Source organism: Rhinopithecus roxellana, chromosome 5 (genome assembly GCF_007565055.1).
Source record: "Rhinopithecus roxellana isolate Shanxi Qingling chromosome 5, ASM756505v1, whole genome shotgun sequence".
NCBI lineage: Eukaryota > Metazoa > Chordata > Mammalia > Primates > Cercopithecidae > Rhinopithecus > Rhinopithecus roxellana.
The window spans coordinates 171180730-171201592 of record NC_044553.1 but is presented as its reverse complement, the minus strand read 5'-3'; the positions used below and the strand labels follow the sequence as shown (position 1 = coordinate 171201592).

General features: G+C 38.5%; 1 protein-coding gene across 6 annotated transcripts in view; it reads left to right on the top strand.

The window, feature by feature from the left end:
- Window positions 1-20863, top strand: part of MAP2K5 (mitogen-activated protein kinase kinase 5) — a 268775-nt gene that overhangs the window by 168524 nt on the left and 79388 nt on the right. For 4 of the 6 annotated variants that reach the window (XM_030930285.1, XM_030930282.1, XM_010363621.2 and 1 more), the window contains one exon: window positions 17290-17319. The exons of the other annotated variants lie outside the window; for them this stretch is intronic. In XM_030930285.1, the coding sequence (XP_030786145.1) occupies window positions 17290-17319 (30 nt within the window). The remainder of the gene's footprint in view (window positions 1-17289; window positions 17320-20863) is intronic. 6 annotated transcript variants of the gene reach the window in all.

Below are 20863 nucleotides of genomic sequence, written 5' to 3'. Positions count from 1 at the left end.
CAACCTCTGCCTCCCAGGTTCAAGCGATTCTCCTGTCTCAACCTCCCAAGTAGCTGGGATCACAGGCATGCGCAACCATGCCTGGCTGATTTTTGTATTTTCAGTAGAGACAGGGTTTCACCATGTTGGCCAGGCTGGTCTTGAACTCCTGGCCTTCGGTGATCCACCCACCTTGCCCTCCCAAAATGCTGGGATTACAGGCATAAGCCACAGCACCTGGCCATCTTCTGAAGATTTTTTGGGCTCTATTATTTTGACAAAAAGAACTGTGAGTTTTAGAATTACCTTTACCAAGTTAAAAATAAACCCATGGAATAATATGCTGTTCTCTGTAGATGTAATATCAGTTTTCTTCATCTCTCCAAGATACAGTTTAAATAACCATCCTTCGTGATGCCAACTCTCATATTTCCAGCTGAAGGTAATATCTTCCTCTTCTGACTTTCATCTGTATCTTCCTTGTGGCATGTAAATTGTCCACTTTGTATTACAGTAATTTATAGGTATGTCATAGTTCCTTATGACAGGATTCAAATCTGATTCTCTCATAATCTTTTCTGTTTAGTACAATTCCATTGCCCTAGTGGGCACTCAAGAAATCTTTTTGACTCAACTTTTTCCTACTTTTGTAGTGGTTTTTTTTAAAGCAGTTTCAGAAAATAAAGATCAGAGTTTAAAGTGTGATGGAGTCTTTAATATAAATGTCCATCAGTGTTTGGAGAATAAATCACAGTGTTTTGCTTGTGAAGAAGAGCTTTCAGTTTACCAGAGTATCAGATCCAAATTTGAATTCCACTTCAGCCAGCCTAAGCTATAGAACCTTAGGTAAATCACTTAATTTCTCTGAGCCTCAGTTTCCTCCTCTTTAGATGGGAGATCTACTTCAGAGGTTTTGGACAAAGTTCGCAAGGGAAAAAAGCCATTGTCCCCTCTCTTTAAAAGGAATTACCCTTTGAAATGTTTACATTTGAATTGGAAAGACTGCTAATTCGGTTAAATATGGTGCAAGCTTTAGCTTACAGTTTCACCTCAAGCTCCACTAAAAATAGCCATAACGTGATTTACACACACACACACACATACACACACACGCACACACACGCAAAAGGATACCATAAAGAAAAAGGGAAAAAAAAAAAAAAAGAAAAAGGGAAAGGAGACAACAGCACTCAAGCTTTGAATATGAGACAACAGTAAACAACTGACCAGGGCTGAGAATACAAGCAAGCAGGCAATCTGATATACTGTAAACACCCAAAGGCTCAGGAATTGGTGGGGCCAGATATGTTTCACCAGGAGTCAAGGTGGGACCAAGAGAGGAGAATTGATTTAAAGTCAGTTTGACAATTATGATAAGACTAGTTTATCTTTTCATGTATTACAAACTAATATGAATTGCTCATGAAAACCCAATAGAAAACAATTGTTAATGTACTTCAGTAAACATCGTGGGTGGACACTCAATCTAACAAAACTGAGTGGGAGGGTTTTTTGGAGCAAATAAAATGAGTGATACCTGGCACCATAGAAGTCTGTGTCCCATTACTGCGTTCAGAGGCATTAAGTGAAAGTTTAGATTCTGAATGTTGAGACCTCCCACCCTGTTCCTAGGACACTCGTAATTACTTTACACTCAAAGATTACTTTTCAGGCAGATTAGCAGAGACTTTGTCTAGGGAAATCTGACTAGGAAGACTTAAAGATCCAGACATTGGGAGTTCCCCAAGGAAAGAGCCTAGCTAAATCATGCTCCCAGGAGAGCCCTTAGTCTACAAGCCCCATCCGTGAGCACAGAGTATCCAGTGAGATTTTCAGTGCCTTACTCTTACAGAGACATTTGAGAAAGGCCTTTAGGGTGAGAACAGAGGCCTACAACAACTAAAAAGAAAAGCAACTTGGATGGCCAAAAAACTGTGCAGAGGGTAAAAAGTTCAAATAAACTACCACTAGTATCCTCAGAAGACTAAAGAGAAAATAGTGCACTCAGAAGATAAGAATAGGCTGCTATAGCAAAAGGAACTTGCAGAGAACAGCAAGAAATAGGAGAGAAATGAAAATTAAAGAACCAAGTTAAGAAGTTCATGACAACTTCTCAAAGAACCAAGTCAAGAAGTAACGTGAAAAATAGAAGTTCCAGGAAGAAAAAACAGAGAAAACAAAGGGGAAGAAATCATTGAAGAAAAAATTTAAATTTTAATGTTACAACATGGGAAAAATATATGTTGTACAAGATTGCCCTTCTCTTAATATTCCTATAGAAAAAAAATCATTTTTTCCCCAAATGACATATGGCAGTCATTTCTCAGAAAAAGTGAGTTTTTGTTAAGGATTAGTAATAGAAATTATCCCTAGGAAAATTTACTATAAAAAATACAAATAGTTGGATATAACTACCTTTTGTCTCATTGGAATGTAAAAACTTAACACATCTAATTTTTACATATACACGTTGTTTAATGGATGCTAGATAAGACTCATTAGATACTAAGAAAGTGAATTGTGATCTTCTATATGTATAAGTAAACACATAAACCATGTAGAGCTGTGTAAATGTAAATAAAAGTATTTAAAAAGTGGCAGGGTCTGGGCGTGGTGGCTCACACCTGTAATTCCAGTACTTTGGGAGACTGAGGCGGGTTGATCACCTGAGGTCAGAAGTTCGAGACCAGCCTGGCCAACATGGCAAAACCCTGTCTCTACTAAAAATACAAAAGTTAGCCGGGCATGGTGGCAGGCGCCTGTAACCAGTTACTTGGGAGACTGAAGCAGGAAAATCGCTTGAACCCGGGAGGCAGAGGTTTCAGTGAGCTGAGATCGCACCCCTGCACTCCAGCCTGGGTGACACAGCGAGACTCCATCTCAAAAAAAGAAAAAGTGGCATGAATCACCCAGCCCAGTACCCTTGACAGAAGCTTCTGGAGAAGTTTGATGGCGAGTTTGTCATTTTGTCATTTTCTTTCCAATATCATTTTTAGATTCAAGTGCTGTTATCCTAATTCTTGAACTATTAAAGGGCTTAGACTGGATTAACCAGAATTCAGTTCACATATTGGCACCAACAGTTTTAATCAGTGTGATCTTAGCCAGTTCAGTTTGTCACTCCAAGTGTCAGTTTCTTATGTGTAAGTTGAAGGTAACATTGGAATTCATTCATTCCTTGAATATTTGCTGAACACCTTTTACATGTCAAACACGTAATTAAGTGCTGCGCATACACTGGCAAACAAAATAGGCATATCCCCTTTCCTTGTTGACCCTACAATGTAATAAGGGAGGCAGAAGATAAACAATAATAAACACTTATACTTTCTGAAAGCAAGATTAGAATATATTCAATATTCTAGGCTTTTTCATGAACACTTTTATTTAACATTAACAACCACATAAAGTTACTTGAAGTAAGCCTTTTGAAATAGCGTCTTGTATGTATTGAGTACTTACCAAGTAATAAGAATTATGAAACATTATCTAGACTTGGCTCTTGCCTCTAAATATACAGAACTCATTTTCCCCCTCCCCTACTCAGCTGCCAAAAAAAAAAAAAAAAAAACCAAAAAAAAACAAAAAAACCACCCAGACACACAGCTGTTTCTAGTGGGTGTGTGGTTGTGCCTTTGTTTGCTTTTCTAGCCCTTGGTGATTGTGAACTGGTCTGAGGGGTGACGGATGGCTCTGGATGCTCCGTAAGCAGCTGCTGTCAACGTTTCTATACCATAAAAACTTGCCATTTGGTGTTTCACTCAAATACTGTTATTTTCTCTTCTTCTTTTTAAAATTAGTTTCAAGAATGTGAGTGAAATCTTACCACATGTTGAATATTCCTAACCTGAAAGTCCAAAATGTGAAATACCCCCAAATTAGAAATTTTTTGAGCACTAACATGACCCTGAAAGGTCACACTCATTGGAGCATTTAGGATTTCAGGTTTTTGGATTGGGGATGCTGGTAAGTATAATGCAAATATTTCAAAATCCAAAAAAGGCCAATATCTGAAATATTTCTGGTCCCAGGTAGTTCAGATAAAGTATACACTAAACGTGGAGTCTCCTGATCCAACTAGTGAAACATTTTACCTGTTGACCAAAGTTTCTGCTGAGAACCATCAAAAGGTGAAAGGATCTGAAGGGCCCAAAGACAAAGGAAGTTTCCATGGAAGATTTTATAGGAAAGTGGGGAGGATGTGATTCTGGAATCCTTGTCATGGGTCCTCCCCTCCCATTGAAGGATGCTGAGGAAAAGAACATGTAACAGTTTCTGTCACTCATTCCCCTGCTCTTAACTCCTTTTTCTGTAATTCTGTCTTGATTTTTTTCCATTATCTTTTTTTTGGGGGGAAGTCTAAAATTGTGTGTAACTTAGTGCAAAAGGAGTTGTTAAGATGACCTTTGGCAGATGATGGATTGACTAGTTCAGTCCTTTGCAAGATTTGTGAAGGGATCCAGCTGTCTCAGATTACCATGCCTAAATGTGCATTTTCCAAGGTTGTCAGTGATTGTAGTGAATTTGAAACTGGCAGACAAAGTGAAGTGTTTCCCACTGAATAAGGCATTGTTGAGTTTGCTTTGTGTTCAGAGCTGTCGGGAACAACCATGAGATTGACAAAACAAGATGTAACAGGTGCTAGCAGTCCCAGCTAAGCATTTTGTTATTTTGATGTATTTCAGACTGATTTTAAAGTTTTTCCAGTAGCACATGCTCATATCATGTATACACACAAATACACAGAATTTGAAATTTTAAGAAACACAAAGTCTTGATATGAAAAATAAATAGAAGATAAAGCAGGCATTTGACAACCCATTTTCAGATGTTTCAAGGATTGTCAGTGGAGAAGCAGCAAGTTGATCTTTCATGACAAGAAGGCTGAATCTTCTGAAGCTAAAACAAAAGCCAAAAAAAGAAAAAAAAGTCCCATGACTTTCTATTCAGTATAAAGAAGGATTTTCTAATGGATAGAACTCTACACTTTCCTCCTCAACAGTGAAATCATTTGCCTTTAGAGGTAAAAATGTCCCATCCCTGGGTACACTTAAGTAGGGACTGAATGGCTATTTGTCTCAGATTTTTTTAAAGAATTTTTCTGTAGAAGAGACAGATACAAGGTTAGACAAGATGCAGTCATGTATTCATTAGGTCACTGAGAAAATATTTTTTGAGTGCCTAGTATGTGGCAGGCCCTGTGCTAGTCACTGGGGACACTGCTGAGAACAAAACTGACAAAATCCCTGCTTTCATGAAGCCTACATTTTAAAAAAGAATACTTGATCCTTGTACCTTTTTAGACAAATAAGCAAGTTAAGCTGCACGTGGTGATGCACACCAGTAGTCCCAGCTACTCGGGAGGCTGAGGCAGGAGAATCCCTTGAGCCCAGGAATTTGAGGCTGCAGTGAGTTACGATCATACCATTGCACTCCAGTGACCGAGCAAGACCCTGCCTCTAAAAGTAAAAAAGAAAATAAATAAACAAACAAGATGATATGCTAGGAGTAACTGAGTGGTATGGGATTACTTTTCAGTTGAGATCTGAAAGATAAGGAACTAGTCTTCTAGTGACATGTCTCAACACTAAAATTCTGAGTCTATGATAATTTTGGGAACCATGTCTGCCAACTTTGTGATATCCAGTGGTAAAAACCACTGCTCCTAGAAAATTCTCTTATATGCCTTATGTTGTACTTAGAGACTAGAATTTTTTTTAACCTAAAGAGAGACTTTAGAGCTTGTTAAATCAGACCGCTCCTCTTAGCAGAGAGGAAGCTGGTCTCCAGGGAACTGTGCAGAAGAGGACTGGAATCTGGGTCTTCTGATGTGAAATGTAGTGCTCTTTCCTCTCTTCCAAGCTCTTGACATCCTCTTGCTCAGTGTCATTCTAACAAGAAGGGTGACAACATCACACTTTTTTTAATGTAACACTTAACAAAGCTATTTGGTATTCATTATCTCTTTCAAGCTTCTCCCGACTCTGAAAAATCAGCAGCTTGAGGCATCAAATATTGTTTCACCTTATGAGCATCAAAGTTCCCATTTTGCAAATGAGGAAACTTAGATCCAGATAAGTTAAAGGACTTTTCTAGAAAGGTTAAGTGAATAGATCAGGTAGCAGCAGTCAGGTATTCTGACTCACAGATTAAAATCTGCTTCTTCCATTATGCTACAGAAAAGTAAATCAAGTAGTTTGGAAAAAGAGATGAATGGTAAATGGAACTGAGCAGGAAATCAGATAAAGGAAAAGACAGGTTTGTTGTGACTCTGCTGGTCAGTTAAGACTGCTTTTCATAGGATTATACCTTACACTATCCCTGTAGCTGGTTTAGTTTCACCATATTTCAAAATGTGCTAGTTATTTTTCAGAAACTAAGGCCTAGTTTATTTATTAAAAAGAAACACAAATATTAACCTAATCTCCAGTATATCTACTGTAATAGGAAGTAGGTAGGTAAGGATCCCATCTAATTAGTAAATACTTATCCAGTGCTACCCAGTGTTGTCAGTAAGGGTATAAACTTTGCCCTCAGGGACTCCTTGACTAACAGGAAGAAAGAAAAGTAAAAGTGCAAAGGAAACACGTAGAACTGGGCACAGGAGAGTGTGGGCTGACATCAGTGTCAGAGAAAGTGTGTCAGTTATTGATTACCGTTTAATAAACTACCCAAAATTAGTGACTTAAAATAACCATTTATTTACTCAGGATTCTGTGGGTCAGGAATCCTAGCAAGGCTCAGCCATTCTGTGTAGCATCAAAAGCCTCTCATGAGGTTGCAGTTGGGTAGTGGTTAAGGGTGGAAGATCCAAGATGACTTCATCTGCGTGTATGATGCTTTGGTCGGGATGGCCAGGAGTGTCTGGGACCCATCTCCCTGCTTTCCCTCCTCTCCCATCTCCCCTTCATGGCTAGTTTAGACTTCCTTTGTGGTACCTGGTGTTCTAAGCTGTGGTTGCAAAAGCTACAGATCCCTTAAGGCCCAACCTCAGAAATTACACAGGATTGTTCCTGCCACATTTTGTTGATCACAATGTAGGTTCTTGATGATGAAGCAACAAGGTCACATTGCAAAAGAGCATCTTGGGCTGTAGATTGTGTTAAGGCCATCACTGGAAGCACAGTACATTTCAGAAAGCTTCCTGGAAGTGCTGGTATCTAAGCCAAGTTTTGATGAATGGGTTAAATTTGGAGGACAGTGTTCCAACAGGAGCAGCAGCATGTACAGAGGCCAGAAGTATGAGAATATCAACTGTTTATGACTCCCTTGACTTTCAGATGTCTAGAAATAGAAATTTGAGTGAAGTTGAGCTCAATAGACTAGACCCCAGCACTGTTGTTTTCTCAAATACCCACAGCTGCATGACTTCAGAGAATGGTTTAGAACTGGAAGTTGCCAAAGCTAGGTCTCTAAGAGACCATTGTCATGATTAGGGCTGCCTGCTGTTAGAGGACACAGGTCAACATTACACAAACTTTTTAAGAGGGTGTCATTTCTTAATTCTTATTATGAGGATTCAAATGACTGTTGAAGTAAACACATGAGATGGGGTTTGGGGCAGTTAACTCTAATCATTTTTTTAAAATTTTTATGGGGGCTGGGTGCAGTGTCTCACGCCTGTAATCCCAGCACTTTGGGAGGCTGAGGTGGGTGGATCACTTGAGGTCAAGAGTTTGAGACCAGCCTGGCCAACATGATGAATCCCCAACTCTACTAAAAATACAAAAATTAGCCAGGCATGGTGGTAAGCACCTGTAATCCGAGCTACTTGGGAGGCTGAGGCAGGAGAATCACTTGAACCTGGGAGGTGGAGGTTGTGGTAAGCCAAGATTGTGCCATTGCACTCCAGCTTGAGCGACAGAGCGAGACTCTGTCTCAAAAAAAAAAGTTTTATGGGTACATAGTAGGTGTCCATATGTATGGGGTACATGAGATATTTTGATACAGGCATGCAATGTGTAATAATCACATCAGGATAAATAGGGTATTCACCTCAAGCATTTGTCATTTCTTTTTGTTACAAACATTCCAATTATACTTTTAGTTATTTTTAAATGTATAGTAAATTTTTGACTGTAATCACCTGTTGTGCCATGAGATACTATAATTTTATTCATTCTAACCTTATTTTTGTACCCGTTAATCATCCCCACTCTTCTCCCCGCCAGCTACCCTTCCCAGCCTCTGGTAACCATCATTCTACTCTCTACCTCCATGAGTTCAATTCATTTAACTCTAGTCTTTTTCCTCCTTGGCAACCTTTTAATCTTTCATAAGAAATAAGTCCTTTAAATTCATCATAATGGTTAAATATGTGAAAATGGTAGCTACTGATCCGTCTAAGCAGTGATATGTAAGAGGGCCTTGTCAGTTAAGACCGTCAGTTCCTAATACTAAAGAGTTTCTGTACTGTGTTCATTAAGGTACTGTGGCATAGAAACAAGCAAACCAGGCACCTCCAGGCTGACCAGACTCCAGGAGAGATCAGCATCAGGGAATATATCATAATCAACAAATACTTATTGTCAACCTACTGCAAAATGCTATTTCTGGTGTCATGGAGAACATAAAAATTTATGATTTATACTTTGCCCTTAAACAAGTTAAAATGTGTCAGGCACTAGAAACACAGGAAGATGTAGAACACTGGGAACTGTCACTGGGGAGGGTGTGATACACACTGCCCAGTGAAGCGTATGGACAGAGAGTGGTATGAAGTTTGTCCACAAAACTGTGGGTAGAATCTTCTGGGATTAACTCCTGACAGAAGAGGAGAAAAGGAGGAACAATTTGAACCAAGTCCTGAAAGAATAGGTCGGCTAGAAATCTATCTACTCATCTGTTGCACCATCTCAGATTCCAGATAGGAAAACTACCCTCAGTGTTGCATTTTGAGCTATGCAAACATTTGAAGAACTTTCATTTTTCAATTAGGGAAGTAAAATGGTTGCTTTCATTAATCATGGCTAAACTTTATGTCTCTTTAACTCCGAGTCTCTCACGAATTTCCCCTTAGTGCACAGAATACCATGGAAAAATACCTTTGCCATTGTTTTTAACTGACTTTTAGAGATTTAGTTATGTACCCAGATATTTTCATTAGTATTGCTGTGAGTAGAGCTATTGATGGAAATCAACATGGAACAGTTAAAGTGCCTGTAAAGCTACAAAAGTGGGTATTTTTAAATTGAGGGTTTTTTCCCCTTTTTTATTTATCAGTTAGCTGCCTTATACTTACCATGGCCTAGATGAAATTGTATATTCCATTTAAACATAGTATCTAACCAAAAAGTTACTCAGCTAGGGTTTTTGGTCTAATGTAGTATAGACAGATTGATATACACATACACAAACTTAAACACACACACATATATATACACATATATGCTTATATATACATAAGTATACACATATACACACATATGCTTATACATATGTAAGTATATACATATATTTATATATATATATACACACACACACATACAAGGAAAAAAAGAAAATGATGCAAGTGAAATAGCATATGGGAGAGGAAGGAGAATTACGTGTTTTGGGACAGCAGGGTTAGAAAGACCAAGAAACATTTAAAAATTCAAACAATAGCATTTAGCCTAAAATCTACTTTTTATCATCTTTACCCAGCCATCAGAATGAAGAAAGACAGTGTCCAGCTGTAGCAGTAGTTTGGTAGCAGGAGAATTAGACGTAAAGGTACCAGTGCCTGAGGGGTGGGTCATGAATTAATAATTGCTATGTGGCGGATGAGCCCCGTCAGAAGAGCTGAAAATGAGGAAGTTGCCTTGCAGAGCGCTATCAATCACTCAGTGACCATAACTTCCAGTAATTAGTGTATTTTATGGGCCTTTGCTTCAGTGGCTCGAAAGCACATATGCTGCAGTCACAGCTAAACTTTGCCGGAGTAATATTCCAGGATGATTTATCCTCCTGCTGCACTGGGATATAACCCTATATTAGGTGAAGATTGTGAACTAAGCTGCAATAAAGTGTAAGTTTAGGTACAGTTTGCCCAGGTTGAGACCTCAATGTATCACGCTTTTCAGCATTCACGGTTAGGCTATAGCAGGCAATCATTTTTAACAGTGAAACAAATAAAGCAATTAAAGGAATAGTATTAGGATATTGTACTTGTGAATTACTGTTGCCCTGTCCCTGTTTAAGTGTCTACTATAATAAGCTCATTTCTTTTTTTTTTTTTAACATACTCTATTAGAAACATTTATTTGTTTTTTGTTTTTTTTAAGTTTCAGGGTACATGTGCAGGATGTGCAAGTTTGTTAATAAATATTTGTCTGTAGGCCGGGCGCGGTGGCTCAAGCCTGTAATCCCAGCACTTTGGGAGGCCGAGACGGGCGGATCACGAGGTCAGGAGATCGAGACCATCCTGGCTAACACGGTGAAACCCCGTCTCTACTAAAAATACAAAAACTAGCCGGGCGAGGTGGGGGGCGCCTGTAGTCCCAGCTACTCCGGAGGCTGAGGCAGGAGAATGGCGTAAACCCGGGAGGTGGAGCTTGCAGTGAGCTGAGATCTGGCCACTGCACTCCAGTCCGGGCGACAGAGCGAGACTCCACCTCAAAAAATAAATAAATAAATAAATAAATATTTGTCTGTAATGCTGTCTTTTCTCCCTTATTATTAATAATCTGGAACAGAATGTAGGACAGTCTGAATGGTAGATAAGTGCTTGATTGATTTGTTTGTGCTACTGTTTGGGCTCCTTAAGTAAGTTTATATCAGTGGACTTTGGTGAGGACAAGTAGTTGTTTTTTGTTTTGTTTTTAATATTGGCACCTGTTAAGGAGCACTCCTGATGGGACCCTCACATTTAGACTCTTTCTACACAAAGAAAAAGACATTACTTACAGGCTCTCAGAGTACTTGACACTTTTGGTATAGGCATAGTGAGTTATTTGCTGTGGCTCACCCACTGCACTAGAAGTCTATGAGGTCTTTGCAGACAGGATCCTTTACCATTGCCAAAGCATTTGCAGAGCCCAGTGTTCCTAGGCTCTTAACAAGCTTTGCCACCAACTTACAGTATGATCTTCAGCAAATTAATCAAGCTGCCGGTGCCTCCATTGGGCCATAATTCTGTTTGCGTTGAAGAAATCCTTAGAGTTGATAGGAAAGAGTTTGTGAAAATAAGTATAAATTGAATAAGGAAAAAAATGTATGTGATTTCACTGTATTCTCCTGAGAGTAAAGTATTTCTTCATCACTTTTAATGATGGTGTCTTTGTATTTCCTTAAATAGACACCAGTGATAAGCTAATTTCACAAGTGTAGATGGAAGGGTGTACACAGTTTGATGCTTTTGTTACATTTATTATCCCGTCTTTAATTTGCAATGTGTTATAATATGCAAGTTAAGCAATAATAATAAAACAAACTAATTGTCTTTAATTAAAGTGAATTAGATTTTGATTTTAATATATTTGGTGTAGTGAGTACTGATAATGTGGAGGGTCCCAAAGGTTATTAGGGCATGTTTCTGTTAGGCCTGATGGTGTTAGTAATAATCCTCTTCCTCATAGTTCTAGACATGAACAAATATGTCACTTCATCAGTCTCTGTTACTCGCACTTATGCCCCTCCACAGGGGTTGCAGATTCCACAAGTTATCAGCTAATGGCGTTATACATTAAAAATTGAAGCTTTCCTCACTCTGAGGCCTTTCAAGGCTTTGTTCTTAAGCCCCAGACACTTTGGAGTGCAGCTGCAAACTATAGGCAGAAGATTAAATTAATTTGTAACTCTTTTTTTTTTTTTTTGGTCCTGCATTACTAAATCCTCCACATTTAATTGAAACCCTACTTCAAGACACTTTGTGTTTCTGTGTTCTTTGTTGTCAGTTTAACCTACAAAGCACTTTAACACTGGTAAATTGCTGTTATATCCTTTGGATGGTTTTTAAACCATTCAGTAAGAAAACAGTGAAATTGATACATAGGGCGAAAAAGTAAAATATTAGAGTAGATTTTGAAGTATTTCATATTTATTATGGTTCTTTACCAGCATAGTTTCAGATGATTTAAACTCTCTCTCTAGGACTGTGTAAATTGGTCTTGGGATGAAATCTCACCTAGGGAATTTTATGTAATCCAGTAGTTAAGTCTGATTTTTTAAAGTTTCCCTGTGTCTGAGTGTTCCAAAGTGACTGCTGCGTTTCTATAAAATGAAGGTTTAACTGCAGCGCACAATCTAAATGCAAAATCCTTAGATGGAAATTTAATTGTGTAAAATATGCACAACGTATTTAAGAACAAATTTTAGAACATTTCAGACTATAAAGTTGTCCTTTAGCTAGATCACTGGTTATATTGAAAATGCTTATTTTCAATTTGTAGTTATGCCGAGAAACATAGACTATGTCTAAATTAAGAATAAAAAAATCCAGTGCTCATCAGTAGAACGGTAAATTTAAAACCACTTCCACAACGTAGTTGATATTCTGAGTAGGAGACTTGATTACTAAAAACATGTCTTGAATTTGTGTCCTGCTCTTGTTTTCTGGCTACAATGTTTGTTTTCTCTTTACTATTTATGATTCTATGACAATAATTATTTTTATTATCAACAAAAGCCATTCTGTTGCTTTATCAATAAATAACTTCTTCTTGTTAAAATACAAAGGTTTTTATCGTGTTATATATTTGGCAATTGTTATGACCTCTCTTTCACACACAGACACACATACAAATATATTTGTTATTTAAATTATAAAATCCAACATATTCAAATGCTGCTAACTGAAGAGCATTTTATAGACTGTGGTTGGACAAGTCAAAGGTCAGTAAGATGACACTAAGGAACAGTCCTATTTTTAGAGTGAGATGTTAGTTGTTTACTGCTATTTAAGTATATCCCCAACTGGTAAACACTGCAGACCACTCTTTTTCAGCCTTTTACGTAATAAACGTCCCACAACAAACAGAGTCTTCAGCAGTTTGCTAAATCTTAAGTATTTGGAATTAAAGTGTACTTTTTAATTTAACGTTAAATAGAATCCCTTATCTCTACCTCCACCCCCTGGCCCCAAATAAATAAAGCTTTTTCAAATCTTTTACAATGTGAGCTGCTCCCCTCCTGGGAATGAAAAGGATATGAGACTCATTTGATGAAGTGCTGGCACTTATGTGTGTCTACATTTTTCAGTACACTTTTTTTTAAAAAAACTAGACTTAAGCTGCCTATATTACATGCTTCTTTTGTAAAGATGATAAAGAGAGCAGAGATTTCTATTGGCTTAACCCTAATCTATTTGCTTTGTTGTGATTCTTTTTTTTTTTCTTTAACTGTTAACCTATTTATAAATCTAAATCTACATACGAAGGTCATTGGTTGGCTGAACTTAAACCATTTTACTCAGTAAATTTAATTAAGAAAATACAGTGCAACTCATAAGCAAATGAGTTTTTTCCTAGTTTTAAACCAAACCACCCTCTTGAGTGCTGATTGCCTTGCCCGACCCCTGGTGATACAGAAACAGGCAAAATTAAAAAGGACATTAAAGCTTCATTAAATCTGAAACACATTTAGTACAGTGACATATCTGCAGGCCATTTCAGAGAAGATTACATACTCTCTTTTGTAAGTTTCCTAATTTATAATACCTTGACAATAAAAACTGGGGAAATGCAAGTAGATTAATAGACCAGTAGGAGTAAAAGATACAGAATGGCCCCAGGTCTGCCTGTGTGTGAAATATTCACTTGGAGCATATGTGCTCCTTCTTCCCTATAAGGGTCCCATGTTTATTTTGACTTTTGACAGCCTCATGGAGAACTCGTTCTTTTTTTTCTTTTTTTTTTTTTTTTGAGTTAGGGTCTCACTCTTGCTCAGTCTGAAATGCAATGGCATGGTCAAGGCTCACTGCAGTCTCTACCTGCCGGGGCTGAGGTGATCCTCCCACCCTAGCCTCCCAAGTAGCTGGGACTCCAGACACGTGCCACCACACCCCTCTCATTTTTGTAGAGAACTCGTTTTTCATGCAGCCATATCTACTAAGAACCGTTTTCTTTTTTACCTCCTCCCAGTAGAACATGATAAAAAGAGTTCTAGAGCCTGGCTATATGTTTCCTTGTACTTTTCTGTAAGACAAATAGTGTGGAACATAAACACTGTAGCTGCATTAGACCTAGAAGGATAGAGGCATACATAGAAGGCAGGGGTCCTCTCCTGGGGCCTTAAAATGACTGCTTTTAGTGCCAGCCTAATAGTGCTCTTGCCTGTTTTCACTGGCATGGATTCCCAAGTCTTTCAGCAGCCCAGTGGTGACACTCTGTAAGAGAGGAAGTGATTGTCACCATGCTGCAATTGCAACAGTACCTACTAGTTAAGGTCAAAGAACCATTCTCTGTTTTCTAACTCTAAAGAGGTCAGACCTGCAAGATATCTTACAAGCAGTCCTCCCAGGAACGTAGTTAAAAGGTAGCACTGAGGTTCCACGAGATGTCAGGAAATAACACTGAAAGCAAAGCCAGACCCATGAATGATGAGTTCACCAGTTCAAGCACTGGCATGTGTTCCCAAGCAGACTGGTACAGAGAGGCTCCCAGCTGACCAAAGTGCACTAAATTTTCTCTGTTGTCTTGCATGGCATTGTCTTACAGAGCAAACAAATCACATCAGCCGTCCTTTTTTATGTGGTACAGTCATGACAGAGAAGGCCAAGTAGATGAACGCACATTCCCAAGTTGGCTGGAGCCTGGCCTCTCCGTAGAACCATGACCACTTGCAACTGGAAGCTCTGTGTCAAATCGGGAAGAACTCACATTTTTTGGTGTATCCCACTCCCACATAAGATGTCCGTTTACCATTACTTAATTCTTTAAATTGCAAGAACCAATGGTCAGTGTTGGCACCTGCCAGCTAGTTTAGAACTTGACTGTATGTGTGTTTGGCAAGTTTCCTCTGTCTTTAAGCCATGTGAACAGTATTCTTCCATGGTCCCTAATGACATGCTGAGCATATACCCAGGTGAATGGCACAATGCCTGTGGAAGGTCTTGAGCCAGAATGTTCTAAGTGTTTTGTAGTAGTTATGTGAGACTCTTCTCTTGCTGGTTTTCTAACTCCAAGTGGAAGAATATGCAAAACTCATAATCTACAGATCACTGCGATACCTATACCTGATAAGTCACTGCAGACTGTTGCAAATGCCTCGTTCACCCACCACAGTAGACCATAGTGATTCCTCCTGAATCAGTGTGCACATTCTGGCCAGAAACAAACTATTTTCAAAATGTAGGGCAAACCTACAAACCTGTATTGCAAGGAGGTGGGGTGGGGACAGAGGACAGGAGAGCTGAGTCCCTCCTCTTTCCCTCCCCGTACATGGACAACAAACATAATCACACAAAACTTAGAAAGGGAGTTTGGCAAACATCTAAATTTTCTTTCACCCCACCTTGTGATGTTTTTGTTATGTACAGTGGAAGAGATTAATGAAACCCATCAAATGAAATGATGATAGTATACCTCTATCTTGAAAATCCATACACATATCAGTGTATATTTTGTGGACAAGACATGAGTACAAGGTAATGAAACTAGGTATTCTAAAACATACATATATACACATACACACACGAGCATATGTGCAAATGAGTATTGACCTTTTCAAAGTAGTCACCTTATAAGGTCATAATGTTTATTCCTGTTACATGGCTATTGTTCATATTGGTTTTAGAACTTTGATAACTTCAGCATCTTCATGTCTAAGCAACAAAATATTTAGTTTTTGTAGTTTGCTTTGGGTTTTGGTAATATCCATAGGCTATTCAAACCTTAGTCTACAAATAATTTACATGATGAACAAGCTGAGGGGTATAATTTTAAATCCAAGATAAGATGCATACTAATAAAATAAAATAGGTATTCTGTTAATTGAAATAATTCTAAAACAATTACAAAAGGAGAATTCAGAAATGTTTGAGCAGGATCAGTGTCTTTGAAATAAGTACAGAACTTCTCAAGATTTAGAAAGGCGGTGTAATATGCGGGAAGGAACACTAGATTAAGTTGCAAATCTTAGGGTCAGCTCCTAGGCTTCCACTTATTAACTATTTGGGAGCTACTTCAGTGGGACTCTGGGTTTTAACCTTTGAAGTGGGTTGATGCCCTCTTAGATCCATTAGTGTTAAAATCCCTGGTGTTGTGATTCTGCTTGAAAGTAGTTACAAATACATGTAAATTATGTCAGGACTGAGGATGGGCCACATTATAAAATTGCAAAGTTTTGCCACTATTTTCTTTAAATAGGTTTTGGTATGTTTGTTAAATTTTATCTTTTTGGCCAGGTGCAATGACTTAACCCTGTAATCCCAGCATTTTGGGAGGCCAAGGCAGGCGGATCACTTGAGGTCAGGAGCTCAACACCAGCCTGGCCAACATGGTGAAACCCCATCTCTACTAAAAATACAAAAATTAGCTGGGCATGGTGGTGTGCGCCTGTAATCCCAGCTACCTTGGGAGGCTGAGGCAGGAGAATCACTTGAACCCAGGAGGCGGAGGTTGCAGTAAGCCAAGATCACGCCACTGCACTCCAGTCTGGGTGACAGAGCAAGACTCTGGCTCAAAAAAACAGTTTGTATCTTTTTGCTTTATATCAAACCTATTCCTGGTTGGATCATTTTGTTTTTACAGGTGAGGATTCAAGGATCAAAATTAAGTGACTGGCTCAGAAACAGAACAGTTTACAAATCAAGCTAGATTGGAAGCTTTCAGACTTAGACCTACAGTTCTGACTTCACAACCTTGAAATGGCCATTTTTCCTACTAGTGGGTAGAAAATGGCTGAAAAAACTTTAACAAATGGATGAAAATAATGGCACAGTTTTCAATTTTATAATAATGTCCATTCCCCATTTCCTACGACCCTTCATTTATACTTGTAACTGAAAATTTTGTGGGTTAGTAACAATTAGATGTTCCCATTTTACAAGACAAAAAGCAAAGAGTTTTTACATCTCTGTCTAGAAGAAACTGTCGCACATATGTAAATGTGAATAATACCCATACAACTGAGAATATTACTAAGGGAAACCACATAAGGATAATGTTTTGTTATTAAAATTAAAATATCAGGGATGCAACATAGTCCATTGAAAATGTCCATTCTAAATACAGCTCTTAATGTAATTACAGCAATAATTTAGTTTGTACATTTGAGGTTGTGAACTTCTTTATATTTGCTGGATGCAGTTCTGAAATTTAGTACTTGTCTGTCTTAAGGAGATCTGCCCTGCATGCAAATCTATAACTAGACAAATATTATTTCCTTTCCCAGCTTGCTCTTGGGAGGTTTCCATATCCTCAGGTAAGATTGTTCATTACTGCCGTTTGCCACTGTGACATTCATTCCTATGTATGAAGGTGCAGGGAGCAATTGTGAACATTTGAGCCACATATAAATAAATCTGTCCTGTTAAATTGAAAAGTGATATCTTAAGGAGTCATTTAGAAATCTCTATTGATTTTTGATTTTTTAAACTCCTGGATTTTTTCTTCTTTGTTAAAGGTTGAGAGTGATCATTGTACTTTTCCTTTGTGTGAAATTCGGGATTATTTCTTTTCCTGGTCCAATACCATGTACTCATTTTGAGGATGCAGGAGAGAGCCAGCCTTTTCTTGATACACCTTTTAAGCTCTTAAACTCACTTAAAATTTTTTGAGTTAGAAGATTAAGACAAAGGGTGAAAGCATCTAATCTAGGTCATTATTTTTGCTAGATAAATAGATGGGCCCCCAATTTTATGAGTATAATTTTGAACATATTATTTAAAAGTATTTTGCTCCTTCCTGTCTACATTTACAAGAAAACAAAACAGTCCATTATACTAGCATTGCTGACTCTAATCTTCATTAAAATTTCTTTAAGATTTTTATTATAGAAGGGTACTAGCACTAAAATATAAAGCTATTTTGTGGTTTGAAAATGATTCCCCAGTGTGTGGGGGAAATAAGTGAAATGTCTAGAGGGATGAAAAATGAATGGTTTGACTGTTTTCCTCTGGTTGATGTTCACTGTTTTTCTGGCATCTTGGTCTGTACAGGCCAAAGTGCCTGGAGGCATGTCTGATTTAAAGGTGGTGTTGGTCTCTGCTCTTTAAGCATCTATTAACTTGCTATTATTATGCAAATAAGTGTTGTATTACACATACTAATTTATGCATGGTTAGATTATGCAGATGCATCACAAACATGGTTATTGAATAATAGGATGGGGCTCATTCTCTCTACCATCTTTATAAGCAGTTTTAAGCAAATTCTCCTGGTACCAATGTGGACGTTTAAAGACCCTTTACTCAATGAAATGTCTCTTTCGTATTCTTTTGCTTTCACAGTTAAAGCCATCAGATAAGTGGAAGAGAAATTGTCCAAGTTGTTAGGTTCAAGAGTGTTAGTCTCACTTTTCAAATTCATAGACTTTTTTGTGTAAATGTAATCTTTTCCTTATAGAGAAAATCTAAAATGCAGTTGCTTGGCATGAATGCTGGCATTTAGTGAGATTTTAGTGTATATAGCCTTGCTGCTTAGCTCTAGGTAGCCCATCAAATTAAAATCACATTTTCAGGATTTATAGCTCATTAGAATATTTATCTTGGTAAGCTTCTTGTTCTGTCAGTAATTTCTAAACAATTCAGTTTGGCCAATTTGTGAAATCCCCTAAAATTTTGAAAATGAACATGCAAACCCTATACAATATATTTCTCAAACAAATCTTAGTAGAAAACTTATAAGCCATCCAGTAAAAATTCCAAACGTTGAGAATGTAGCAATATTCTCGAGATTCCTAATGTCTAGAGTAATTAATCAGTGAGATTTGATGGGTGATGAGTCTAAGAAATGAATTGCCATCACATTTGACTATTGAAGCACATGAAGGCTGTGGTCGAAGTTGAGAAGAGGATATTTACCTTTGCAGTATGGTTTTCCTGAATATCTAAATAAATCTTTATCAGTCAAGTGGAAGTTGGAAAATTCTAATTCTATGCTGAACTCCCTAGTTAGCAACAACCTTTATGCCAGAGTGGGGGTGGGAAACAACTGTATTCCTTGAATCATGATAGAATGTTGTCAGCAAATTGATACTTCTCTCTGAAATAATAGAAGCAGCTTTGATGCCATTAGGCCTATTTCCCAAGTCTTTCAACAGAAGTTTGGGTGTGTCGTTGCTAGAACCACTAATGACTTTTGGTGGAGTTGGCATTTATTTTAAAGGCTTTGTACTATAAGCTGAAGATTGGGAAAGGATACTTTATAAATGCCTTTCCTACCCCTCTCTTATGTCCTCAAAAAAAACACATAAAGAAAAATGTATATTTTTATAGTGTCACAGAGGACGAGTTATGGAATAACACCTTCTCTTTGGCCCACATTATGTTATTTGAACTCCTACCACTCTGTGAAATAGCCTCCCCTCATAAATTGGACAAACAGAATGGCTGATTTGCTCACTGTTAAAACTATGGCTGGTTTGGTTTCTTTGAATCCCAAGTGGAGTAGGCAGGAGTGAATCATAGACTCTTAGAGTTGGAAGGGATCTTAGACATCATCAAATCAAACTTCTGTACAGTGTCTCTGAAAAGCAGACATCCACACTGCTTGAACACTTCCAGTGACAAGAAACTCACTATCTTACAAAGCATCCCCAGGGTCAAAGCAATGTTCTATTTATCAAGCTGAGAACTATCTCATCCTAAGTGTCACTCCCTAGTCTTGTCCTAGAACACATGAAAGCCTTTCATATATCCTTAAGGTCACATTGATTTGATTGTTCCTAGGACTAGGGACAGTGCCAGGGAATCGCTGCTGTGAACCCAAAGTCTAATCAGGGCACCAGACCTGAGCTGTCTTCACTAGTGGCAAATTGAGAGGAGTGGCCTATTGGAAGGAGCCCTGGACCACAAGTCAGAAGATTAGAATTAGAATTAGGTGCTACCAGTCTCACCGCAGGTCTTAATTGTTGCTTTGTAACTCTGAGGTGTCAGTTTCCTTGTCTCTAAAAGGAGGATTCTGCCTACCTCTCCTATCAGATTAAAGGAGGTAGGTTGATCAAATGAAACTACGGATATGGAACCACTCTGAAAAGTACAAAGGGCCACCCGTCTGGATCAAATGTTGGGCTGCAGCACAAAACAATTTCCCAGCTATCAACCATAGGTTGTAAAAGGATGTTCTTAGCAACATGCCAGTCGCAATTGGAGCAGAGTATAAAATGAGCAGAGGGTAAAGCGGGGAGGAGGGGCTGGCTTCAAGACTCGTCTTTCCCCCAGCTCAGCATTAGTGCTGCTGACAGCGTCATTAGCAGCCCATCGTCCTGCTGGTGACACAGTGTGTACCCAGTGAGGGTGCAGAGGGAGGAGTGTTGGGAAGACTCTAGGGATAGTCAGTGCCCTGGGAGCAACATAAAGGTTAAAGGGCCAGGTTTTTGTTGAGATAGCCATTCTATATGAGTTTCATTGTTTTGTGGGTCAGGTGTTTGTTATTTGAAAGCACTATTTTAGTTTCCTTTAGGCCTTAGGATTGCATAACTTCATTGGCAGGCGGTTTAGGGTTCTAAAGAAAAAAAAGATAAGGAGCACAGTCTTACTACTACTGCCTATAACAGGAAAACCAATGGTGTCTTGGCTTCATCTAGCACCTTTCCCACATAGGGTTCCAGTCTCAGGCTGTTACCTGACTCAGGCTGTACATTCTACCTGCAGGGACTTATTTCCAGCCTCTAGGTGAGCCAACTCAGGCTCAGAGAGGCAAAGTACCTTGCCTTAGGCAGGAATGGGTACAGTTAGGTCTAGGACTTGCAGACAAATAAGGCAACTCACTGGCTCTTTAACTTCTTAATTCATTTGGCTATTCAT